General features: G+C 44.4%; 2 protein-coding genes across 4 annotated transcripts in view; both read right to left on the reverse strand.

Annotated features, from left to right (window-relative positions):
- USP10 (ubiquitin specific peptidase 10) overlaps positions 1–19,952 on the reverse strand; it is a 63,945-nt gene extending 43,993 nt beyond the window's left edge. The window contains exon 1 of the mRNA XM_081511488.1: positions 19,845–19,952. Within this exon, the coding sequence (XP_081367614.1) occupies positions 19,845–19,865 (21 nt within the window). The 5' untranslated portion in view covers positions 19,866–19,952. The remainder of the gene's footprint in view (positions 1–19,844) is intronic.
- Positions 19,953–23,022: 3,070 nt separating this feature from the next.
- KLHL36 (kelch like family member 36) overlaps positions 23,023–27,671 on the reverse strand; it is a 30,267-nt gene continuing 25,618 nt past the window's right edge. For 2 of the 3 annotated variants that reach the window (XR_014059934.1, XR_014059940.1), the window contains exon 8: positions 23,326–24,428. The gene's annotated coding sequence lies outside the window, so the exon portion shown is untranslated. Of the gene's footprint in view, positions 24,429–27,671 lie in introns of all 3 variants that reach the window. The other variant, XR_014059935.1, reaches the window with a different exon arrangement.

The following is a 27,671-nucleotide window of genomic DNA, read 5'->3' on the forward strand; positions in this document are numbered from 1 at the left end:
AGCCTGGCGAGCCACAGTCCATGGGGTTGACAGAGTCTGGCAAGACTTAATGACTAAAGAACATTGTTCCGAGTGATAAACGTTTTAACTTCATCTCTAAAATCAGGGTACGCCAGACTAAATCCATCTCCACAGTTCTTCCCAGCTCCAAAGGGATCTCCTGGATCTAACCAGGAGAAACACAGCTTTGGGAATGTTCTCAGACTGACACGGCTACCAGATGGCGGCACCTGAACACATCATGCTGAAGCGAAAGAGGCCAAACGCAAGGACCACGCGTTGCAAGAGTCCATCCACATGAATTGTGTGAAATGTCCAGAAGAGGCAAATCCCCAGAGACAGAAAGGAGAACGAGAGTGGCTGCCAGCTGTTGGGTGGGGAGGGATCAGGGATTTACCATTATGGGTATATGGAGCCTCTTTCTGGAATGATGAGGTGTTCTAAAATGGACTGTGGGGGTAGCTGCACAACTCTGCGAATATACTAAAAACCACCAAAATGTACAGCTATTTAAATGGGAGAACTATTAACAAATGAAGTTTAAAAAAAAATCAGATCAGTACTTGCAATAAAAGAACCATTTAAATTTCTTTACTTTTTTTTAATGAGGACCCAGTACCTTATGGATGCTGACATCTACTGAACAGTCACTGCTCAGTCTTAACTTTGGAAATTGGTGTGGGTGGCCTAGGGGACACCTGGAGGTCACACTGTTCACTGCACAGGAATTTCATTGATTTAATAACATGTCCTGAGCACCAACTATCCACGCTGAACTGTGCTTGATTATGAGAACAAATTCTGAACAAGACAGACAAACTTTGGGACACCATGACATTCATAATTTTGTCACCGTGTGCGTGAACTGCACGTTGCAGACAGTACTACAAATGGCAGAAGCAGACAGAGGAAGAGGGGGGGAGAGGAAGGCTTATGCCTCAACTGACTATCCAGGTTTGCAGCAGGATTCTCCTCACTTTCTTGGGGCTGAGGAGTCCCGAGAAGGGAAAAAATGGACAAAAAAGTGTGACAAAGCCACGCCCTCCTTAAGATTCAAATGTCAAGTATTGGTTTCATGGGGTTTGTATATTTTATTCTGACTATTAAAGTCCTATCAAAAGCTATCCTCTCAGCAATTTCCCTGATTGTCCAGTGGTTAAGACTCTTCACTCCCAATGCAGGAGGCATGGGTTTGATCCCTGGTCAGGGAACTAAATTTCAAATGCTGCACAGCGTGGCCAAAAACTAAGATCCCACATGGCATGGCAAAAAAATAATAATAATAATTTTTAAAAAGTTATCCCTTCACTTTTCCAAGATTTTTAATAGACTGGATTTATTTAAGTGCTTTCATGGGGAGTCTAAGCTGAAACTTGTCTCCACAGACTGTACTCTCCAAATCAGAAAACATGATTCACTTAACAGAAATCCACTTTTACCAACTTTCCAGGCCTATTGTACATTACACAATGTCAGTTAAATTTTAACTTGCTTTGCTCTAAACTATTACTAAACAGCCCTCATTATACAATAACTTGCTATATAGACTTTTTATCACATGGAAAAGAGCTGATAAATTAGGGAGTCAATTTGGTGCTTGTTATCTGGGATAGCCCTAGTAGAAAGAAGTTCAAAATTCCACCTATTTTCATTTCAATCACCTTGGTGCTAATCTAGGAAGGAAAGGGAAGGGATGGGAAGGGAAAAGTGGAACACCAATGAAAAAGAAGCATTTCTGTCAAAATTCATCAAACTATATACATTAAATGAATTAAATTCACTGCATGTATATCTCCATAAAGTTGTTTTTTAAAAAGGAACAGACACCAAGTCAACTCATCTTTTCCATCGCCTGCATCAGTACTTGGCATATAGCAGGTGCTCAAGAGCTCTGCTGAACAAATGAGTTCAGGAAGAGGAGGAAGAAAAGCAAAGCCCACAACCAATACAAGTTCCAGGGCTGAGGACAGACGCCCTCTCTACAGCAACAGTTCCACTTCAGAGGTCGGCAGGCCAAAGAACTCCAACTCAACTGCTCTCATTGTTTCTTATGCTCCCATTTTTACTATCACCAGAGGTGGGCAAGCAGGGGCACAATTTTCATTTCTAAATATAAACTTTTAACATAGTCAAGATATAACATGCAATTTTTAAATATAACATTTAACCATAATCAAGAAAAGTGAATTAAAGCTTTATAGAAAACTTTAATAAGAGAATATCTATTCTGACCTAGAGGAAAATCATTCACAATAATCACATGGTCTCCCGAACTAGAGAAAAATCAACCTCCAAAATGTTAATTTAAACCTTAAAGAGGAAAAATGGCGGGCAGGGGCAAAACAAACCGTGGATGTCCATCAGGTCAGGTCAACCTTGTAAAAGGACATTTTTTTCTCCCCACCCCTACATCACTGACCACCATATAAGTCCCCTGTGTCTAGCATGTTGGGGGCATTCGCCCAGTTTTTCTTGCCCCCGCTCTTTTCTACTTAAACTTCTTTATTAAAGCCTATTTCCTTAAGAACTCCCTGCTTGCAAGCAGATTCACTTTTCTGTCACAGATATGGCTCGTGTACCTGGGACCCTATCAAGTGTGGGTGAGGACACAGAAGGGGAACGAGGCACTGCCACTGCATATGTGAAAGGTGACCGCCGCTTTCTACAAACTTAACAGCCTGTTACAAAATCAAACATACACCCACCATATGACAAAGAAAAATTCTATTTCTAGGTATTTTAACCATGAGAAATGAAAATGTATGTTCACACAAAGACCTGCACGTGAATGTGGTCAACAGCTTCATTCATAACAGCCAAATGCTGGAACAGCCCATCAAGAAGTGAAGAGATAAACTGTGGTCCATCCCTACAATGGACTATTACCCAGCACTGAAAAGAGAAGGAATCCTATACCACACAGGCAAATGTCAAAAATGTTATGCTCAGTGAAAGGAGGAAACACAGAGTACTCTGTAAAATTCCACATAAAGAAAATTCTAGCAAATGGGAATTTAGCCTATAATAGTGACAGAAAGCAGATCAGTAATTGCCTGGGAGAGGGACGAGGATTCGTGGAGAAGGGTCATGAGGGAAACTTGCAGGCAACGAAAATGTTCTCTATCCTGACTGTGGGGGCAGTTACCCTGGTATATATATTTGTTAAAACTCAAAGTGCCAGCTTAAAATTGGCACATTTATTGTATTAAATTATACCTCAATATGGTTGACGTTTTTAACTAAACACACATCTATCAATAAATAGATGAGGCAGTTGTATTATAAAAACAGCTCTTGAAGATCAAGGACCACGATACTGATTTTTCATTTACAAAAGTAGAATTCTTAAGCACTCTATAAATACTCACACACGACAACTCTTTAAGATTTCATGTTCCTTAGCTCAAAGACCCTAACTAGTGGTACACAACACGACATCAACAATTGTGCATGCACCTGTATTCTGCTGCCTGTTATCACTGTAACCAGCCTCTCTCAGCCTCCAACCTCAGACTATTCATGCCTGGCTTGGCCTCTATAACTGCCTAGATCCCCTGACATGCCCAAACCCCAGACTACACACAGACAATTAGTGCCAACAACACTGAATCAAAACTAGGGCTGCATTAAACAAAATGCTACATGAGCAGAAACTTGTAAATCCATCTGTTCTACATGATTTTTCACTTAATGAAATATGCTGGAACCAAACCAACGGATGCTTGACTACTGAAGGCCACCTGCCAGAAAGGAAAGTGCATCACTAAATCCGAGTTCCACGTTAGAAGACATGTGGGAACAAAAGAGGTGTGACTACACCGATTATTCTCCTCTATGGTCACTGCCAACGGTCTCACCAAACACCCTGGAAAACCAAGAGGTGCCTGAGAAACAGGACTCGTCTTAGCTGGTACACACACCCCTCTCCTTCCAGTTTTAAGGAGGAAGTATACAGAATGTTCCCTCTCATGAATTGCTTTGGTTGTTAATGAAGACCAAAGTTAGAAGAGTTGGTCAAAGTAGTAAAAGCTGCAAAATTACCATCTGCTGAAAATAAAAGAATGCAAGAACAGGTGCTGAGAGCTTAAGGATCTTCCAAGCCTACTGAGGGAGTAGTCCACTGTTTACTTTCTCAATTTAACCTTCACCTAAAGACCTGCTGAAAAACAGCCTCCAAAGACTGTAATCATGGAGGTATAGTTTACTTGACCAGCTAAAACAATAGACTGTACTCCATTCTTGAATTACTTATGTAAATTCTGTTATGATCAAAAATATTTTATTAGAAAAATGAAACTCAAGACTTCAGAAAGTCTCTTGTACGGTAAACACGCGGAGCTCAGAATTCTGGAAAAGAAATTTTAGCCCAGTCAGCTTACAATACTGTTTTTCCTACAAAGGTGGAGCTCACCAAGCAGGGGATCAGGGTCAGCCGCACAGAACAAAGGCATCAAGCGGTGCTTCTCAGCCCTGACACCTGAGGACCACCCGAGGATCCTCAGGCCACAATTCTGGGTTCCATGGCGGGAGGCAAGGCTTCACTTAGCATTTCAAATGCTTCCTATGTGAATCTGATGCGCAGTCAGGGTTCAGAATCACTGCCAGGCCCCAGTGATTCAGGAATGAAAGAAACTAAGCAGACACCTGGGGCGGAGGCAGCACGACTACCCCCATACTCAGTCAGGGCCCTAAACCAGACAGAAGAAACTACAAACCAATATGAGACGACTGTTCACTCCGTAAGAGCACCCCTGCTCGATGGACATCCAGAGAAGATGCTTTTTTCTTTCTCCAGAGCAGATGTTTGTAAAATGGGAACTCGCTTAGTGCTTTTAAGGGTTTATTGGTCATTTAACAACTTAAAGCCCAACAATCAGACGAAAAACTGTAACACAACTAAACTAGAAATAATTTGATAGAAACATTCCACTCCAATGCAACTTTTCAGAAATGTCTTTTCCACAGAGGCACTGCTTTCTAATGGAACTCATTTTCCATTTGCTCTTTTGACTCAATGAAATCTTTCACCTCTAACATTCTGGTTTTCCAAAAATAACCTGATTCAAACCAAATCATTTTACATCCTTAAGCTCATCAATCTATCAAGCACTTGATTAATAATAAGACCTCTCTCACACACACTTTTCATAATAATCTTTCCTGAAGGGGACTCTGTACCTTCTTCAGGACTTAGTTCTGGCTCTTAACCATTCTCTCGCCTCTGGGCTGACACCAGGATACTCATTCTCCCACTAAGCAGTCCACCTACTCTCACAGCTTCAACTAGGCTGATGACTTCCAAACTTACACTTTCAACTTGGACTGCTCCAGTTCCATATTTCAAGCTGCCAACCCCTAGATTCATTCACTGTTATGTTCTGGCTTAACCTTAAAATCAAAAGGTCCACTATTTCCTCAAAACCAGGTTTTGCACTTATGCCAATAGCAAACTTCACTGTTCTTCCAAACTCTTGGATGAGAAACTTGGAAGATTATCTTGAATTATATATATATACACCCCAGTTCCTGGGACAATCTCATCAAAACATCAAAATGCTCAAAAGATTTCATTTGGTAAAAACAGCAGCAACTGCATGAATTAAAATAAGCATTCCAATTAAGTGATGCCCGGTCAGGGAGCTAGGATCCTGTTTAATCGGCACATTACTTCTATGAGACAGTGATTCCCCTAACCGTTTTGGGTGGTGGTGAGGAGGTGATGTAAGCAAATGAGGCCCACCACCTCAAGAATGCACATACATGTATTTCGGCCCACGATTCCAGGACGTGCAGATGCTCTCACGCTCCTCATGTCCTATATCACCCTGCTACTCACAGTGTGGTTCCCAGCCCAGCAGCAGACACAACCTGGGAGTTTATGCAGCTCTCAGACCCCCAGCCCAGACGTACAGAAGCCAAACATGCCATTAACAGGATCCCCCACTGACTTTTAATGTAGCGTCAGCCTGAGAAGCAGGGGATGTAGCACAGCATCCCAGGGTCCTCCTCACGGCAAGCTGAGCCTTGCATCCTGGACACCACCGCAGGGCTCCCACCTCCTCTATCAGACTGGCTGACCATTTACCACCCAAGCTGGAGGCACCGGCCCACATCAAATGCCCTCCTCCTTTCTCTCTACGTGCCCAAATCCCATTCATTCTCAAGGCCACTCATTACCCACCTCCTTCACGGCCTGAATTCCCCCTGCAGAACCTGCAATGTGCACCGCAGACTTCAACACACTGCACATGTCAGAACCTGCCCCAGTGGTTTCCTATGCCTTAGTCACCTGCTGAGTCACCCACTACCTACACAGGGTAAGAACATTTTAGGTACCTTCCTGAGCAGCTACAAGCAGCAGCTAACACAGCTGGCCCAGCTGGCTTCTCACACTGCAGAACTCAGTTCGAGTCTCCTCTTTGCAAACTACTTTCCTAACAAACCTGAGTTACTCCGGATTTTAACAGGTGATTAGCCTCATTCCCACATTCAACCGGGGATTTCCTAAATGTACAGACTGTGCTATATTTTCCATTAATTATTCATCAATAAATATATTTTTGAGCACTCATTACATTCCAGGCTCTGGGAATGTAACAGTGAACAAGAGAACTCCTTCCCCTCACTAATCCTCCACTCTAGTAAAGGGAGAGAGAAAATGAACAAAGTAAGTGTTAGTATATCAGATGAAGAGGATCAGAAGGTGTTAAGTGCTCTGAAGAGAAAGCAAGGCAAGAAGGTGGCGGGGGTCCAGGAGGCTGTGATTTTAAAGGGGGCAGAAAAGAAACTCAAAAATGAAGCTAACGTTTCATTCTTTCACTGTATTAGCTGAAGCTTAACTCACAGAGGCATTAGAGCTGGAAATCTCCAATTAGGTCAGAAAGTCTTTTTCCCTGAACATAAACAGAAGTAAATGGTGGAATGCCATCTGCTATTGTCAGATATAAAACAATTTAACTTCACTGACTCAATGGCCATGAATTCTAGCCAACTCCCGGAGACAGTGAAGGACAGAGGGAGCCTGGTGTGCTACAGTCCATGGGGTCAGAAAAAAGTCGAAGATGATTTAGTGACTGAACGACTTTAAGGTTACTTCAAAGTATGGTATTTTAGAGCATACTCTCAGTTTCAATTATGATCCTGCCAACTGAAAAATAATACACAATCGAAGAGAGACAATAACTTGAAAATTTTACCATTTGTACCCCATCAGTCCATAGGGGGTCACAAAAGAGTCAGACACGACTTAGCAAGTAAACAACAACAATGCCATCTATAAGGTCTGGTCCTAGGAAAAATGTAAAATAAACCAAGCTGTCCACTTTGAAAATCTAAAATAAAGAGGGCAGGGAGGCAGGCCTGCCTGAGAAGACTCACTCACTCCAAGTGGCACGGGGCCAGGGAGCAAGCGCGTGGACATAGAGGGTAGTGTGCTGTGGCAGAGACAACTTATCTGTGCTCGTTTTTGTTGGCACATAGCTGAGTTCAAAAAATAACCAGTGGACGAACGATGACACTGGCTGAGATATCTAAGATGACAAAGGTAGGAAACACAAAACATAACTGAGGCAGCAAGCCAATGGAAAAGCTCTCTTTCAACGCTCACCACTGACATACTCAGGCTCTCCACTGGGGAAGGTAGACAGCTCTGTGGCTCTGGAGTTTGGAGATAACGGCATTGGCTCAGACCAGGTCAACAAAGGATCAACGTTCTGGACCACTATGGGGAAAGTACCATGAAGGTGTTTATTACATCAGTAACGGTACTCTGATCTCAGCTAAACCTGTTGAGAAATAGCCCAAAGAATGAAACAAAACAGATTAGCTGATATACAGATGAGTCGCCTGGATTCAAAAAACGACACAACAGGAGTAAGAAGAGTCACGAAACCCTTAAAGAAAGCCTAGAGGTCACCTGCATTCTTAACGCAAGAATTGCAACCCATCTGAAAACCTCAAGAGCAGCCCACCTCTTCTGCAGCAGCACTTGTTACTATAAAGGTATGTCTAGGGAGGGCAAATCTGTGCCTTGTGGTTCCTGCACCCTGTGGTCCTGACCTTAACTCCTAGAACCCGAAGTAGGTTCTGCCAGATGACGTCTATGTGCCGTGCCCTCTGCCAGGCAGGGCCATGCCTTCCCTCCACCGCTCAGGCACTCGGCCCATCCCGGGCCAGCAGCCTGCAGGCCTCTGGGAAGAGCTGACTGACCAGGAGGAAGGACAGGGCATCCCCAGCACCCAAGTCCACAGGGCCCTCCAGGCTCCCCATGCAGGACACGCTTGGGAGTCCTTCCCTTCTTCACAGGGAAGGGAGGAAGCTAACTCAGATCTACGCTTTCAACCAAAAAGAAATCAATGGCAAAGAAACAAAATGGCAACATACTTTCTGTCCATCTTAAAAATAAAAGAAACTCATTTGTTCAACATGTGTTAGGGGGTGAGAGGCAAAGTCTTTCCAAACTGAGCTGTGGCAACTCTGTGTCCAAGACCAGTCACCACCAGGATATTGCTATGGTGTCATTGTGAGTGAAGTTCAAGTTACAGCCAGAGAAGCTTGCAGCCAAAACTAAAGAGACTGCTCAAGATTTTTTTTTTCAAAGCAATCTCTTATCTCTTTCTCATGGACTAGAACTCCAGTCACACATGAAAAAGAAAGTTTGTGCTCCTGGCACTTAACTCACACTGTGTAGTGTGGCATGGAAAAGCCGAATTCAGTAAGAACCAAGATGGAACCAAGAGTGTTATTTTAGCACCAATTTGTGAAAAACTGGAGACAAGAACTTCTAAGCTGACAAATCTATGACTAGCAACAACAACAACAAAAAAAGGCTGCAAGAATTTCCAATGGCAAACCGGCTTAATGCTATGCCCCAATCCTCAAAGACGGCAGACAGTCACAGTTAAACGGAGTGGTGGAGCCCAAGCTGCCCCCACACCGAGAGCCCCACATGGCACCCAGCAGTTTCTCATGGCTTTGGGGAATATAATATAGAGCAAGAGCTGGATAAATGTTTGTGGAGAGGAATTTGTCAATCACTTAGCTGCTGAACTTCAAATAAAACTGAACTCTCATGCTCAAGACCCAGGGTGGCAGGTCTTCAAAGTGGCAACGTGTCAGGCTCCTCAGTCGGTTCGGTTTCCACAAGTCACTCTATTCAGGGCTAAAATTATTAACGTTACCTCTCAGAGGGCCACAAACTGGCGTCTTTTGTTGTTGTTCATGCCTAACCTAGACTGGAAACGTTTTTAAATGTCCAAAATATGACTCAGTTAATTCTATTCATGGGAAAGTGCTCGGCAGGTTAAGGGAAAAGGCAGTAAACAAAAGCATGCAGAGACTCTGACACCTGTGTGAGGCTGAGACCCTGGGGGGCTGAGGGAACACAGCTGGGGGCCTAATTAGGGGTCCCTATTCAGTGTGTCTGGATGGCCACCAGGCTGCTAGGGGGTTCGACTGAGAAAACTGTGACCAAGGATTGTGACTTAAATACTATTATATAAAATAAGGCTTCCCTGAGAGCTCAGTTGGTAAAGAATCCACCTGCAATGCAGGAGACCGGGGTTTGATTCCTGGGTCAGGAAGATCCGCTGGAGAAGAGATAAGCGCTACCCACTCCAGGATTCTTCGGCTTACCTTGTGGCTCAGCTGGTAAAGAATCCTGGCCTGGAGAATTCCATGGAGTCACAAAGAGTAGGAAACGACTGAGCGACTGAGTGACTAAGCACAGCACAGCCCATTATATATAATGAGCCCAAATGTCTAAAATTTAAAGGGAAGCATTTCAAAATATTAACATTAGTCATCTCAGAGTCATGATATATGGGTGATATATTTTCTTCACAATCAAGGAATAAATGCTGGTTTTTAAAGTTGCCCCCCCTCCCCAAAATTTAAAGAGAATATGGGCAGAAAGTGAAGAGGAACTAAAAAGCCTCTTGATGAAGGTAAAAGAAGAGAGTGAAAAAGTTGGCTCAAAACTCAACATTCAAAAAACTAAGACCATGGCATCCGGTCCCATCACTCCATGGCAAACAGATGGAGAAACAATGGAAACAGTGAGAGACGTTATTTTCTTCGGTTCCAAAATCACTGCAGACGGTGACTGCAGCCATGAAATTAAAAGACGCTTGCTCCTTGGAAGAAAAGCTATGACCAACCTAGACAGCATATTAAAAAGCAGAGACATTACTTTGCCAGCAAAGGTCCGTCTAGGTCTGGCTTTTCCAGTAGTCATGTATGGATGTGAGAGCGGACTATAAAGAAAGCTGAGCGCCGAAGAATTGATGCTTTTGAACTGTGGTGTTGGGAAGACTCTTGAGAGTCCCTTGGACTGCAAGGAGACCCAACCAGTCCATTCTAAAAGAAATCAGTCCTGAAAATTCATCGGAAGGACTGATGCTGAAGCTGAAACCCCAATACTTTGGCCACCTGATGCGAAGAACTGACTCACTGGAAAAGACCCTGATGCTGGGAAAGATTGAAGGTGGGAGAAGGGGATGACAGAGGATGAGATGGTTGGATGGCATCACCGACTCAAAGGACATGAGTTTGAGCAAGCTCTGGGAGCTGGTGATGGACAGGAAAGCCTGGGGTGCTGTAGTCCATGGGGTCGAAAACAGTCAGACACAACTGAGCAACTGAACTGAACTAACTGATATCCCCAAATGACCTTCCCTAACGACTCTATCCAATTATCACTGAGGACATTCAAGGGCTATTTGCCTTGCACTAATCTGCCTCAGATATTCCCAAACAAATGTCCTACATTTCCCCCCCTCAAAGTTTTAGGGTTTAAGGTGCTGAGGTGAGCGAACACTCGGGATCTAGAGGAGAGCCAGCAGAGGACACCCTTGCCACCCTGTGGAGGACCCCAACCGGCCTAGAACAACCACCTCCCTCAGCAGCCCTCACAGAGCTTGTGCCTTCCCACAGACACCACCACCGAGGCTGGACTACCAAGGTCCTTCGTCCTCCAACCCCCACACCGTCCCAGCACCCCACCCTACACACCAGGCAGTCACCCACTGAGCACAGGAACAGGCCGCAGGCCTGGAGACTCTGCTCTTCCACATGCGCTCCCCCCACATCCCGTCCCTGAGCTTCTCTGCTCAAATGTCACCTTTCTAGGAGCATCAGCTTCTCCTGACTCTTCTTCTCAGCTTCCCCTGACGCTCCCCCTTTTCCAACCCACATGGCGCTGCCACTCCCCCCACCTCCACCGCACCCTCCCCAAGCTCAAGCTCATGGCCGCCCAGAGCCTGCAGGATGGTTCTGCAGGGCAGGCAGCGTGTGAGTTCGTCACCCTCTTCCACGCTCTCCCCAGGATAAGACTGGCCGCCTCCCAGCTCCCCCCGCCACCTTGGCACCCAGTTCTGAGTTCTTAGGGGCTCCCCAGGCCCTGCAGCCACAGAGCCATCTCAGGCTGGGTATCAGCCAAGGCACTGCTTCTGGGAGCCAGTCCCCTGCCTCCCCTGCCCTCCCTCCAGACGTGGTCTTCAGTGTGGAATGGCCCTCTGCATTCCTGTGACTATTTGATTAGTGTGTGTGTCTCTCTCTAGACAGTAAGCTCCCTGGTAAGAGGGACAATGCCCATCTCTGCTTATCACTCCATCCTCAGTGCCTGGTACACGGTAGCCACTCAATAACTACTTGCTGAACAAATGAATGAAAGTTTCTGACTATATTGTTCACACTTCTGTTACAGGAATTACCACCCTAAAAGGGGGATTCACCAATTAGCCTGTTTCCCTCTCCTACTACCCTGTCAACTCCCAAAGCACAGATCTCTTTTCAGCTCTATCCTGCTAATGCCTGACCACCAAAATTCTTTGTTTGAGCAATCACAAAAGATATAAAGTCCTTTATATGCAGTTCTGAATAAAAGTGCCTGGTATGCTATGCTATGCTATGCTAAGTTGCTTCAGTCGTGTCCGACTCTGTGCGACCCCAGAGACAGCAGCCCACCAGGCTCCCCCATCCCTGGGATTCTCCAGGCAAGAACACTGGAGCGGGTTGCCATTTCCTTCTCCAATGCATGCAAGTGAAAAGTAAAAGTGAAGGCGCTCAGTCGTGTCCGACTCTTCGAGACCCCATGGACTGCAGCCTACCAGGCTCCTCCATCCATGGGATTTTCCAGGCAAGAGTACTGGAGTGGGTTGCCACTGCCTTCTCCAAAAATGCCTGGTATACTACAAATTAATTCCAAAAGACACAGAATGCTGGAAGATCTGACTTTCCATTTTATTAGAAGTGGTGGAATATGATTTCCGGGGAGAGGAAGCAGACATGAGGAATGGGACAGTTCTTTAGGATTTGTTTTCCTTTTCTTGCCATTGCAGTACTTCAATAAATACAAAGGGGGGAGACCAAACATGAACCAGTTTATCGACAAATATTTTATGAAAAAATCTCAATCTTTTTCAAATATTTCACAGTCTAACTTGTTTTTTGATCAAATTAATATGTAGTTTTAAGTTTTTTGTTTTTTTAATTAGTTTATTTATCTATTTTTTAACTTTACAATATTGTATTTGTTTTGCCATACATTGACATGAATCCACCATGGGTGTACATGTTTTCCCCTTCCAGAACCCCCCTCCCACCCCCCTCCCCATCCCATCCCTCCAGGTCATCCCAGTGCACCAGCCCCGAGCATCCTGTATCATGCATCGAACAAGTTTTTAGTTTTTTTAACATAAAAGTTTTAAGTTTTTTTGACATAAAAAAACTTCATGTTTTAATTTACCATGATTATTTTCTTAATGTTACTAAGTAAAATGTATCTCCCACTCTGCCTTCAAATAACTAATGAATTAAAGATGCTCATCTTTCAGAGAATTTCCTGGTGGTCCAGTGGTTAGGATTCCATAGGTCATTGCAGGGGGCACAGATTCGCTCCCTGGTCAGGGAACTAAGATTGCGGCGTGGCCAAAAATAAAGAAATAAACAAAGGGGGGAAGTGAGGAAAGTCTGATTTTGGAGAAGACAGGAGAAAGCCCAGGTTCATTACCCAATTCCTGACTAGTCAGCAAGGTTGATGACCTACTAACCTCTCAAACTAACCAAAGGTTTGTCCTCTCGGGGTCTTCTTTAACGCAGAGTTGACCAACAGGTAAGAATTTGAATCTGAATCAGATCTTTTTGTTTACAATATAAAAACTGGACACCATGACTGCTATAATTAAGGGGTTGAATGTCTTCAAAATACCATTTCTTAAAAAAAAAAAAATTGTTCGGGCGTTTTAATAGTCCCAAGTTTCTACAGCACTTCCACAGTTCTCAGTATACTGGGTCACAGAGAACCACTTTAACCTCCAGAACATCTGCTCCATCCCCTGGCAAAATCCAATAAAAATAAGAAAAATTCTATTCTACTTGAATAGACAGCTTCAATAATTTCAGAAACAAGAGATGCTCCAAAAAGTCCACCTCACTGACTGTCTGGTTGTGTGTGTGCACGAAAGTCACTCAGTGTCCGACTCTTTGCGACCCCATGGGCTATCCATATCCAGTCCATGGGATTCTCCAGGCCAGAATCCTGGAGTGGATAGCTGTTCCTTCTCCAGGGCATCTTCCCAACCTAGGGATCAAACCCAGGTCTCCTGCAATGCAGGTGGATTCTTTACCAGCTGAGCCACAAGGGAAGCCCGACCATCTGGTTAGAAGACTGCATTATGAGACAAGGGGACAAAAACAGTGTCTGAATAGGAAAGGCACACAAGACAGACCAATGGGACCAAGGATCTGGGAGGGAGAGAGTGACTTTTTACTTTAAACATGTCTGTTTCAGAAATTCAAGTCTTAAAAGAAAAAAAGAAATTCAAGTCTTTATTTTGTATTTAAAAATAAAATCAATTAACAAGTTTTACCAAAATGCACTCTACACAAAAACTAGCAATTAATAATTAGTAACAGACTGGTTGTCGTTGTTTAGTTGCTAAGTTGTGCTCGACTCTTTGCAACCCCATGGACTGTAGGTTGCCAGGCTCTTCTGTCCACAGGGTTTTCCAAGCAAGAATACTGGAGTGGGTTGCCATTTCCTTTTCCAGCCCTAAATAATTATTTTAAACATGTAAACCTTTATTTCATCCATTCAGTCATTCCATAAACCTTCTCTGAGAACTATCAGGAGGAAATTGCACTGTGAAACAGCAGGCCTTTATCAGTCTGGCCAAATATAAACGGCAGAGGCTAGAAGTCCAAAACCTGCTCTTAAGTCCCCGATAGCGCCTTTCACAGCCACGTGACTTCAATCACAACCTCCTGAGTCTCACTTTACCTATCTGTAAAATGGTGATAATAGGAATACATTACAGGGTTGCTGTAAGGATCATGCCAGCCACAGCACTTCACAAACCATGAAGCTTATAAACTACACGACCGCTCCACATGCTGATCCCTGCAATGCTTCGTTTCATAATAAATATGCTCCTCCTTGTCCGATCAGCAGATCTACCCTGAAGGCCTACTCTCCAGGTCTCAAACATACACATCTTGGTAACCATCCAAGGAGAATTACCACTTATATATCGAGAGACAGAAGTTTTCTACAACATCAGGCAGGAATCTCCAAAAACTCGAGAATTAAACGTCATTTTCAAATTCTCTTTTATTTCCTCCCAAGTGCCATCAAAAGTAAAACGACTGATATTTTCAGAAAAAAATAGAAAGAGTACATATCTTAATGATGAAAGTCTCTCAAAAGGCATTGCTTCACTCCTCTGGAGTTATAAACTGTCTAAAATAGGAGAGATACATAAGAAGAGGAAAACTAGAAATGTTCTTGACAGTTACCAGAATACCAAATACATTCACAAGTTGACTGGCCCTAACTAAATTTAAATGAGTATAATAAAATTTTAAATGCATCGCTTATATCCAGAGAAAAGGATACCATCTTTATGTGAGAATAATTAAACAATGCAGACTAACTCATTAGCCCAGAAGCCAAATCAAAATTCCCCACACACAGCCATGTATTAAATGTTCTTGGGCGGTTCTGGTTGTAGTTCACAAGGTCCATGGCTTGCAGCAGACAATTTATACAGAGATCCAGCTTTATTCAACATATTTTAAAACAAAGAATACTTTTGACTAGTACTCACAATAATGATAAACGTCTATTTTTCTGAACAATGAGGAAAGTAAATTGAGAAAATGGTCCAAAAAGCCATCCCCACCACTTCCAGTGCATCCAATGGATCTCCTGGAACTACAGCTCCAGCAGAGGGTGAGGATGGGGGGGTTGGGGGGGCTACTCATGGGACTCCTGCCTTCCCTCCCCAGCCAGCTCATCCACAATAACAGGTCTGTAATAATGAAGCCCTCTATTTTGTTCAGTCTTAAATGCAAGGTTTTTTTCCTACATTCAGTGTCTTACAGCAGAGCATACTTGAAATATCTAATATTATTCAAGTTACATTTAATTTTTTTTCACAGTAGCTCCAATGACAATATAAGTTTGCAGCTGTCACGCTGAATCTTTTGAAACTTTAAAGACTACTTTGCTAGAAAAGAGCACTGGCATGCCAACTGTGTGCATGTAATACACACAGATATAAAACAAGCATTTCTCCATAAAATAAGTACAAGTGGGGAAACAAAACTGTACCACCATCAGAGAGAGAGAGAAAGGCAGGCAGCTAGTGTAAAACTTGGATACCAAAGGCACAAGAGTGGGGCACCAGTCTTTCTACCAGGAGGTATATTTATTTCCAATGCACTACTTGTGAGACTCTTAAATCAGACAGTGTAGGCTTATGAGATGGTCCTTGAGCTGATATCAGAAAAATAAAGTGAGAACTGATCTGAAGAATGACAACCCCAAAAAAGCTGCATATGAAGCCCAGGAGGGAGAGGCCTGAGGGAGGAGAGCAGAGGAGCAGCCCTGGGCTAGCAGGTGGTCCAGGCACCTGGTCATCTCTCAGCTCTCAAAGCAGCCAAAGAGGGCATGTCCAGGAAGATCGGCTGTGTCCTCCCCGCCCCAAACCACACTTCCACCTCTACACCTCACCAAGCCTACTCCCAGGAGAGGGCAACCTGAGCACAGGACGTTTCCAGACAGGGAGCAGCAGAGAGCTATTGGTTTCTTGGGTGCTCGGCTGAAAATGGAGGCAGAGCTGAGGAGCTTTCAAATAGTCAGAAAGCGGCCCGCTCATGACAAGTCTACGCTCTGAAGACTCCACCTTGAGGTTTATGAGAGATTCTACAATGTCCGATCCTTGAAACAAATAGTACTATAAAACCTACCCCAAGGGCTATCTTTCTTTTGCCTACACTCGGTTCTTCATCCAGCCTGCACTGACAGAAAAGATCACAGAAAGACCTATTGGGAGATCACATCAAAAAACAGGAAAACTGCAGTCCAAGCATATGCAAGTCTTTGGAATTGACATCTACACTGCTGAAGTAGCACTAAAGTGACAAATGACAGTAATCCAATGGCCCAAGGCCAGGAAATTCCACTGCAAACAGATTTATCTGTTTTGTGCCACAGTGATTCTTGCCTGTGTGGCAGTAAAGAGAACTGTGACAGCGTAATTACAAACTCAAAAGCAAGAGCTTCCCACTGGTTTTCATACTTATGTATTGTCAGTAAGAAGTGTCCTAAGCTTCAATGTGCCACTTGAAAAGCCAGATCTCTTAACAGCAAATACTTGCACGTCTGAAATTTGTAAAAACATAAACAAACAAACAAATAATCTTGATGTAACTACTTTAGGTTGAGATGATACAACTTTTCTCAATTACTTGAATATTACAGTCTGAGCACAGCAGAAAGTAAATGTGCCACTAGGCCTGGCATTAAATAATCATTAAGCTTTGGAATTTTTTTCTTCCTTAAGTTTTCCTATGTGACCCACTATTCAAGTCGTGTGAGTTCTACATTCAAAAAAATCTGAAATAAACGTCCTAACTTTTGCTCTGGAGAGGAATTTAGAGTGAGGCGGGTCCACTTATTACTTGCTATCACTTCATCACTTGGTCCCCACAAGATCGGCTCCAGAGCGTGAGGGGAGGCCCATGGATGGGGCTCACCTCCACTTAGGTCTGCAGGAGCCACTGAGGAGACCATCAACTCAAACTTTAAACAGCGTATCTACTGTGAAGACCTGTTTCAAGATTTTGCTGTCACTCTACAAACGGACACTGGTATCTCCAAATATCCTATATTTCAAATAATTTTATTTACTTCAGCTGCTCACTCTGAAACACCAATAAAAGTGCTTCTCTTTGGAGAACTACTAACAGCCATCAGTTACAAAGATATTCAATGCTTCAGTAACACTCTACCATATGCTGTAAGTTGGATCCAAGAAATCCCACAGTGTAAAATGAGGGGCCACATTATTTTATCCGAGGTAAGGAAAAGATTGGGGTGAGCCCGCTGCAGAGGACCAAGACAGGAACAGCCACACGATATTCAAACAGGGTGTAAGAAGCATTACTGTAGAGATTTCACTAAGAACAACTGCAATGACCGATCACAAACGCTTCTTCTGGTTTAAGACAGCACTGGTCAGTTCAAATTAATTATCCCAAATCATTTCATCAGTTCCCTCGTAATGACAAATATTATTAGAGATGTACTTTCACCTCAACTGTCAAAGTTCATTATTTGGGTTTTTAAAATGTGTTGAAAGCTATCCACATTAGAAATGTTCCCAAGTTTTTCACTGTTTTATGTCAATCCAGGGAAAAGGGTTCAATCAATACTATGGAAATAAAACATAATCTATGTTTTAAACTGTAACCTTAAAAATCCAATTTTAAAATAGGACCCTTAATAAAAACCTAAGAAAAAAAAAATAAAATAAAATAGAGCCCTTACTGCTAATCTGTGGTTGTTAACCCCCACAGTAAACACATAATATGCATCATCGTGCTTAGCACAGCGTGATCACTCAATCAGTATATGTTGAATTAATGAATGGCAATGACCAAGGCAGTACCCTTAGGAAAGGAGGTAACTGAATAAAACTAAATTATTAAAATATTTAGCCTGACTTAAGCAGGATCCAACCATTAAATCCTGTCACATACATGATTTCATTACCTGTTTTCATTACTACTCTTCTAAAAAGAAAATTATGAAAAGTATGAGAAATCATACCATTTCCTTTCCTACCTTCCCTATGTTAGAACTTAAAGGCATTTCAATGATACTTTAAAAGAATAAACCCAAAGTGTTGCTAACATTTATGTTCGGCTAACTGTTGCCACCTTAATTTTCCAAAGATGTACAACATGCAGGCAATAATGCTGTATAAACAAATACTAAGACAAGGAAAGCAAGCGAAATTACAATCATGTTTACATGTTATCACTGCTCATTAACATTTCAATTTTGCCCTGCGACTGGTGCTTATGATAATTAAGTGAATTATGCCTAAACGTACTTCTTTCATTTCAAAATCACTATGACTATGACCCATTAGTTCACAATGAACCTTGTACCCATTTTGTAGCTATTTATCTTAAAATTTAAGTTGAGAAAAAGGCAAATACTAAATCTCTTAAGGAAAGAAATCTTTGAATTACACACTTGTAAAACTTATTCAACCACTAAGCCCTATTTTTGTGCATAGAACTTGACTGCGTTACTTTCAAAAGCAGATGTACTAGTGAACAAAAAGTTAAAGGCGGAAAGTTGTACAGCAAACTGAAGAGCCAAAAATTTAACAAAATTGCAGCTTCCTGTAAAATCTCATTTTTTTTTAAGTTATCGCGGTTCCGCGACACGCGTTAATTACAAGTTATTAAAACCTACTCCATTCACAAAAGGGCAACAAAAACCAACTACTTAGAGAGGGTTATGATTTACCGGCCACCAGTTTTCCAATAGCTACTTTGTTCCATTTCCCTATATTTAATACAAAGTTAATACTACAGCACACTGAGTTGATACAAAAAAGTGCAACAACTTCTAGGGACTGGAAGTCAACAAATCAGTGGTCTACACAGCAAGCCCGACAAATAAGACCACATGCTGATTTTCAAACAGAGCAACTGTATTGGGGGAGTGGGAAGACTGAGTTCAACACTACACTATCTCCCTAAAAGCGTGCTCGTTCCTCTTTCTTTCCACTACGGGATTATCATAAGTGGCCCGTAAGCCTGAGAGACCGCTCTGACAGTGTGCGTTAGTACAGTGTCAGTCGGGCTGAGACGGATTCATGCAAAGGATGTCACTCAAAGGCAGGTATTAATAAAAGTACGGTCCTGGCGAGTTATTTCAAGTCCCCTTTGCAACAGCAACCTTAAGCTGCTCCTCAGTCACTTAAATCTAAAAGCCAGAAAACCAGCAATCCCCATCACCCCACCCCACCCCCCACCACGGGGTCAATCAAACTGCGAAAGCAACCTTTGGTGCCACGGGGAAAACGGGGCACCCCCAAATCTTGGTGGTTCGCTGCGGGAAGAGAGGCAACCGGAGGGCGTGGAAGGCTCTGCCGCTACCGGGCCTCCCGAACACCCTCGGCCGCCTCCCGGGACGGCCGGGGCCCCATCCTTACCGCCGGCTCGCCCCGCGGTCCAGCCCTGAGGTTAACCCCTTCGCGCCCCCCACCCATACCCTCTCCAGACCGGCCCGGGCGCCCCCTCTCCGCCGCCCCCACGAGGCGGGGACCGGCGGGTTCGGACGCGGGGCGGGCCGGGCTGAGGGCGGCAGAGGCGCGGAGGCGCAGGAGGCTCGGGGCCTAGTCCCGGGCAGCGTGTCCCGGCGCCCTCCCCCACTCCCACACGCTCGCTCAGGGCCGGGGTGCGCCCGCCCGCCCGTCCGCCCCGGCGCCCGCCCACTCGCGGCCCGGGGTCCCTTCCCGCCGAGGGCGCCGGCTGGCGGCTACCTGCGGGCTGCGGAGGGCCATGGCGGCCCGTTTCAATGAGCCTCGGCGCTCCTCCGGCTCCTCACGCTGCTTCCCCCGCCGCCGCCATCTTCTCGCCCGCACATACACACTCGCATCGGCCGCCGCGCCTGCGCACTGGCCACGCGCCGCGGGGCGCGGAGAGGCCGGGCGCGCCGGGCGTGCGCTGCGCATGCGCGGCCGGCAGGTGGGCGTGCGCGGCGGGAGCCGGCCGGGGGTGGGCCCTGAGCCCGCGGCCCTAGTCGGATACGGGCCCGCCCGCTGCAGACCAGAGCTCCCGGGCCCCAGGGGAAAGCGCGTGGAACGGAGGTGATAACGCCGGAGCGCCTGGTCTGCCCGAGCTTTTCACCACCCAGAAGGCCACCTGGGCGGTGCTGGGCAGGACTCGGGAAGTCCGGCCCGGGAGCTGCGGCCTGAGGTCGGCCCGCTCCGCTGAACCCTTGGGCTGGGCTGTCCGAAGTGCGAGCTGAAGATCTCAGAGCAGTCGCGTTTATGGAGGTCGCATCCACCCGTTCATTCATTTGTTCACTTTTAATTCATTCCACAAACACACTGAGCGCCTGCACTGTGCCACGCCTTTAACTAGGCATCGGAGAATATTTTTAAAAAATAAAAACGCACCCGTAAAGCGTTTAGGATTGGGGCCTGGCAAATGGTAAGCATCCAGTAAGTGTTACCTATCACACACCTACATACATGTGTGCGGACAGACCAGTTTTCGGGTCATTGGTTCCAGAAACTGTGAGCCCCACCTGACTATGCAGGGTACCACCTGCTTCGGCCCCTCCAGCTGAGTCTTTGGGTTCGTCACCCGTGAATAAGGTTAATAAAATTTCTTAACTCATAAGATTTCTGTGAGGAGCAAATTAAATGAGTGTGAACACAGTGGCAGAAAAAAAAACTTTAAAAAGCTAGGGAAACAGTAATATTGTATCCATGCTGTGATTAAAACCACAGGAAAAAAATCTACCTATATATAAAGACAGGGAGGGATATGAAAATCCATTGATGACTTATGGTGGTTTACATCTGGTTTTTATTGTAACGGTGTTTGAACAAAAAATCTAAATTATGATCAATGAGACCCAGTTCTAATTTTCAAATCACTTGCGGAGACAGTACCAGGATACCACGTTATTTTCTTCTTTTTTTTTTTTTTACCACTGGCCTGCCAGGGAATTTCAACAGCATGTTTTGTTTGTTTTTTTTAATGGTGGCACCACTTGATTTCAATACAAGGAGATACATGTGAAAAGGGAAATATGAGCAAGCATTGTGGGCCCTGGGCTTCCCTGGTGGCTCAGATGGTAAAGCATCTGCCTGCAATGCAAGAGACCCAGGTTCAACCCCTGGGAAGATCCCCTGGAGTAGGAAATGGCAACCCACTCCAGTATTCTTGCCTGGAGAACTTCATGGACAACGGAGCCTGGCGGGCTGCAGTCCATGGGATTGCAGAGTCAGACATGACTGAGCAACTAACACACTTCATCGTAGGCCCTGCAGTCCTTAGCAGGCCCTTCTACTTGCAATGAGAGCCAGGGGAGGAAAACACAGTCAAAGAAAGACCTGAAAGAGACTTCCCCAGTGGTCCAGTGGTTAAGAAGCCACCTTCCAATGCAGGGACACAGGTTCAATCCCTGGTTGGGAAACTAAGATCCTACATGCTGTGGGTCTTCGTCCCACAACTGGAACAAAGTCCTAGCACAGCACCCCCAAAGAAAGCCTGAAATAAAATCCCAACACCCCCACTCACTGGGCTGCATGAATTTCAGCAGGTAAACTTTCTTAAACTTTCTGTGAATTTTTTGTAAAAGGAGGTGTGGTAGGCAGAGTCATCCCATCCTCAAAATGTCCACTTCCCAATCTCCAGAACCTGTACAGATGTGACTTTACATTGCTAAAGGGACTTTGCAGATGAGATTAAACTGAAGACTTTGAGATAAAGAGATTATTCTGGATTAAATGGGTGGGACCCATGTAAATGTGAAGGTCCTTAAAAAAAGAAAGAGGGAGGAAGCCAGAGAATCAGACAATCAGAGAAGTTAACAACTAAGTGGGGAGGGAAGACAGAGAAAGTGAGAGAGATTTCAAGATGCTGGGCTACTGGCTTTGAAGATGGAGGAATCCAGGAAGTCCTAGAAGCTAGAAAAGGCACAGATTTTCTCCTAAAGCCTCCAGAAAGAATACAGCCTTGCCTACAACTTTGTCTTCAGCCCAGTGAATCTTCTGACCTACAGAACTGAAAAATAATTTGTAAACCAGTAAATTTGTGGCCACTTGTTATAGCAGCAACAGGAAATTAACACAGGGAAATAATACAGTCTACTTTGCAAGCATGTTGCCAGGAGGAAACTAATGTATCTAGCTCATGGAATATGGTGCCTAGCACTTTTTGACTACCAATCAATTAGTGATAAGGGACTTTTTATTATATCCCAGGGAAGGTATAAGTTTTCTCCAAGGAGGTAACATTTGAGCTAAGCCTTGATAACTACGTCTTGAGAGGGGCCCTATATTTTCCCATCTAAACCAATGGCTACATGGTCTGACAAGCAGGAGTTAATTCTTGGGTCCAAGGGGTTCGACTATTTCATTTAGACCTATCCTACATGGTAAATTCTTTTCTGGAACTCTGATAGTATAGAAGAGTAATGGTAGCTGTGTGACCTTGGGCAAGTACCTACCTCTCTGGACCTCAGTTTCCTCCTCTGTAAAACGGGAGGAATGATACCTTTCAGGATGTAGTGGAAATGAATACAATAACACGAAAACGTATGTAAATTGCTTAGTAAGATGTTCAGCATAGAGCAAGAACTCAATAAATGATGGAAATTATCGTCATGATTCCCAGACATTTTAGAAAGGGAGATAATGTTCTCAAGGGCTTGCCAATAATAAAGTTCAACGTTTCTAAGAAAAACTGGAATTTGGGGAGACATATCCACCATTGTGACCTGAGCAGCTTCCCAACATTTAAAGACTTTTCTGATGAGATTGATGGTGATGGTAACAAATGAGGATTGTTGCTTTTTTTTTTTTTAATACTAATGGAACATTTCAACATTTGGAAGGTGTGCATAACTCAGTGAAGCAGTATTTTCCAAATGAGCCATGTAGGATGTTATAAAATCATGCATGAATAAAAGATCCATTCAAAGTACTAAGATAGACCAGTGGATTTTAATCTAACAGAGTATGAAAAGTTCATTGAGATGATTCCACATTCCACTTTGCAGCTTTCCTTTAAGAAATTTGCTTTTCACAAGCAACAAATAAAAATATACACAATTACTGAAAAAGGCCCTTCCTAATTTTTTTTAAAAAAAAGGGCCATTCCTTTTTGAGAACTATACTTTTTAGGAAAATACTCCTCTCTGCCTTCCCAGCTGCATGCCCTGTGTGAGGCTGGATTTTCTTCACACTTCAATCAAAGCGACATATCACAACCAACTAAAGTCACAAGCAGGTATGAGAATGCAGCTGCAAAATACAAAACAATGCTACTCTTCTCAACACCATTTTGTTGTTGTTGTTTTGAAAAATTATATTTAGCTAAAAATATTTTTTACACTGATACACAATGAATTTATGAGAAATAAATTGTCATACATTTTTATAAATAGTTTGGTTTTCATTCCTAACTGGTAAATGGCAATAAGATAGAATTCACAAAAACAAAAGTTTTGGGAATCAGCAATAATTGTGTAAAATGAAGGACTTCCCTGATGGTACAGGGGATAAGAATCTGCCTGCCAATGCAGGGGAACACAGGTTCGATCCTGGGTTCGGGAAGATTCTAAATGACCCAGAGCAAACTAAGCCCAGGCAGCACAGTCTCCAGCCTCTGCTCTAGAGCCCGCGAGCCACAGCTGCTGAGCCCGATTGCCTAGAGCCCGATTGCCTAGGGCCGGTGACCCACAGCTGCTGAGGCCGACTGCCTAGAGCCCATGACCCACAGCTGCTGAGGCCCAACTGCTTACAGACCACGCTCCACAGCAAGAGAAGCCACCACAGTAAGAAGGCTTCACACCGCAACAAAAGAGCAGCCCCCACTCACTACAACGAGAGAAAGCCCCCAAAAAGCAGTGAAGAACCAATGCAGCCAAAAAAAAAACACTAAGAATTTTGAGAAGGGCAACTCGGCACCAGGCAGGTCCCCCATTTCACTTTTCATGTGCCCCTCTGCCTGCCTGAAACTTCCTTTCTCCTTACTCCCTCAGATCTCTGGTTTCTGATGGCCACCAGCTCCAAAAGGACTTTTCTGAAAGGACCTCTTCTCTGCCCAACCACGGTCTCTCCTGTTCTGTTTTTGGTTTTCCCCTCCACAGCACTTCTCACTGGATGACAGTGTGCAGAATATTTATTTTAGATGTGGATTATCCATCTCCTCCACTAGACTCTAAGCTCCAGGAAGCTTACCTTTATTCCCTGATATTTTTACATACCTGTAACCCTTCCAGGACAGTGAAGAAAACTGAGCGCCGCAGAATTGATGCTTTTGAACTGTGGTGTTGGAGAAGACTCTTGAGAGTCCCTTGGACTGCAAGGAGATCCAATCAATCCATCCTAAAAGAGATCAATCCTGGGTGTTCATTGGAAGGACTGATGTTGAAGTTGAAACTCCAATACTTTGGCCACCTCATGCAAAGAGTTGACTCATTGGAAAAGACCCTAATGCTGGGTTGGATTGGGGGCGGGAGGAGAAGGGGACGGCAGAGGATGAGATGGTTTGATGGCATCACTGACTCGATGGACATGGGTTTGGGTAGACTCCGGGAGTTGGTGATGGACAGAGAGGCCTCGCGTGCTGCAATTCATGGGGTCGCAAAGAGTCAGACATGACTGAGCGACTGAACTGAACTGAACCCTTCCAGATGTTTGGTAGCCTTTCAGTAGATATTTTTTGAATGAATGAATGAATGAACAAGTGACCATTTTTAATTCTCACAAAGCCCAGTGAGGTGAAGACTATTGGTTTCCCTATTTGGGGGCTGACGAAGCTGAAAGAGGGGCTTCCCTGATAGCTCTGTTGTAAAGAATCCACCTGCAATGCAGGAAACCTCGGGTTGATTCCTGGGTCAGGAAGATCCACTGGAGAAGGGATAGGCTACCCACTCCAGTACTGAAAGCTGAAAGAAGTCAAGCCACCACTTTGTTTTTTAAAGCAGTTTCATGAGATAGAACTATAGTTTTGTTTTTTAAGATTGATTTATTTATGGCTACACTGGGTCTTCATTGCTATGGGCAGACTTTCTCTAGTTGCGGCAAGCGGCGCTATTCTGCGTTTCAGTGAAAGGGCTCTACAGCCTTTGGGCTCAGCAGTTGCCACATGGGCTTAGGTGCTCAGTGGCATATGAGATCTTCCTCAACCAGGGATCGAACCCATGTCCTCTTCATTTGCAGCAGATTCTTAACCACTGAACCACCAGGGAAACCCAAATCACCACTTTTTTTTTTTTTTTTTCCAGATCACCACTTCTAAGTGGGGTGGATTGTGATGGAAAAAAATAGGTTTGCCAAAGGCCTGCTTGGGGTCTGATTTGGAAACTGAGTCAAATCATAAAAAGACACTTTCACATTTTTTCTTTGGTCCTACCATGTAGCACACAGAACTTCTCTGACCAGGGATTGAATCTGTGCCCTTTGCAGCAGAAGTATGGAATGTTGACCACTAGACCAGGGAAATCCTTTTTTTTTTTCCTCTCTCTCTCTTTTTAAAAATTTTATTTTATTGAAGTCTAATTGATTTAAAATGTTGTGTTAATGTCTGCTGTACAGCAAAGGGATTCAGCTATACATATAGCTGAATCTTTTTCATATTCTTTCCCATTGTGGTTGATTCAGGATGCTGAATATACCTCCCTGTGCTCTATAGTAGGACCTCGTTCTTTATCAATTCTCTATACACTAGCTTGTATCTCCTAACCCCAAACCACCAATTACCCCTCCCCCACTTCCCTCCCCCTTGGCAACCACAAGTCTGTTCTCTATGTCTGTGGGTCTGTTTCTTTTTGGTAGATAAGGTGACTTGTGTCATATTTTAGATTCCACGTAAAAGTGATATTTTATAATGTTTGTTTCCCTTTCTAACTTCCCTTAGTGTGATCATCTCTAGGTCCATCCATGTTGCTGAAAACAGCATTATTTCATATAAAAAGACATTTTTGTGACAATCTAGTAGTGTGGGTAAGGCCTGGAGACCAGGGAATCAACTGCCAACAAATGTATTGGGTGTGCTAGTGGAATTCAGGCTGTTCTAGCAAACCCCACTTCCTGTTTCAAGGGCTGTTGCTGAGATATGGGCTTCCCTGGTGGCTCCGATGGTAAAGAATCTGCCTGCAATGCAGGAGACCTAGGTTTGATCCCTGAGTTGGGAAAATACCCTGGAGAAGGGAATGGCTACCCACTCCAGCATTCTTGCCTGGAGAATTCCATGGACAGGGGAGCCTGGCGGGCTATAGTTCACAGGGTCACAAAGGCTTGGACACTACTGAGCGACTAACACATGCTTAAATATATCCAGGTGAAATGACAGGATGTATGGGATTTGCTTGAAAAATATTTAAGGCAAAAAAAAAACAAAACAGGAAGGGAAAAGGAGTAAGTGAAGCAAACAAGATGAAATCTTGAGAACTGTTGAATCTAAGATATGAGAGTATCTGGTTAGGTCCTCTGAGAAGCAAGAGGGAAAATGGGAAGGGGCTGGGGGAAGCGGGGAGAGAGCTGGACAGGTGCCTGGCAGGGTTGTCCCCTGGGCAGGAGTGGGGATGGGGAAGGGCTGGGTAAAAGCCCTTGAGCCAAATTTGTGCATCCGAGTAATCTCTTCCTCCTGTTCTAGGCAAGGAAAGAACCTGCCTAGTAGCTGTATGAGTTTCCTAAGGCTGCTGCGACAAGCAGATGTTCTGAGGGAGCATCTATTTCAGGCCTCTCTGCAGCTTCTGGTGCTGCCGGCGATCCTCGGCCTAGCGCTTCAGCACTCCAGTCTCTGCCTGCGTTGTCACGCGGCCTTCTTCCCTCTGTGTCAGTTAATAAAATCAGCTCTGGGAGATTTTCATCCCAGAGCCGAATGGAGCCTCAGGTTGTCCCCCTGGAGTCCCCTAATCACGGCTTGCTCTGCAGGGCATGTTATGTCAAGTATGTTTAATCTTTAAACATCAACCTCAAACTCAGCCCAGCAACCTGCCCGAGGAAGGAAGGGAGCAGATGGGCTAGGAAATGCAGGTTGCTGCCTCTCATATCAGCTCCCCAAAGGGCGTGTTCACGCATTTATTTCTTCTCCTTTCGCCCTTTTATTCTGAGTGGCAGAACTCATGTAGTCGAAGTCTCTTCTGGAGCAGAACACCTACACAATGCATTTCCTCTCTCCTCTGTCGTACTTATTTCCTCGTCTCTGCCCTCCCCGGGGTTGGGCACTGTCTTCAGACCACAGAACAGGTGCCGCTGTCTTAAGGGACCTTGGCCAGGGGGAAAGTGCTCAAGAAGAGCAGTAAGCCAAGGTAAGAAGTACCAAGGGTCTGGATTGCATTGATTCTGGCCTCAAGTCACTCTGAATCCCTGAAGGAATCATTGATTTTCTATAACTCAGTTCTCACATAGGAGGAAAGTCCAGTGTGTCTTGCCAGCCTCACAGGATAGATACTGAAATGGACTGGCATGATGAAAGGAAGTTTATATTGCGTAGACTAATCCATTAGCTGCCATGCGTTCATGTCACCACTGAGTTAAAGTGGTGACATCACTATTTAATACCCTTTCATGTTTCTTGATCTAGTCTCCCCTACCAACCTTTCCCATTCATCCAAGAAATTC

The sequence above is a fragment of the Giraffa tippelskirchi genome, chromosome 7, assembly GCF_054371585.1.
Source record: "Giraffa tippelskirchi isolate mGirTip1 chromosome 7, T2T-mGirTip1v1.2.pri, whole genome shotgun sequence".
Lineage (NCBI taxonomy): Eukaryota > Metazoa > Chordata > Mammalia > Artiodactyla > Giraffidae > Giraffa > Giraffa tippelskirchi.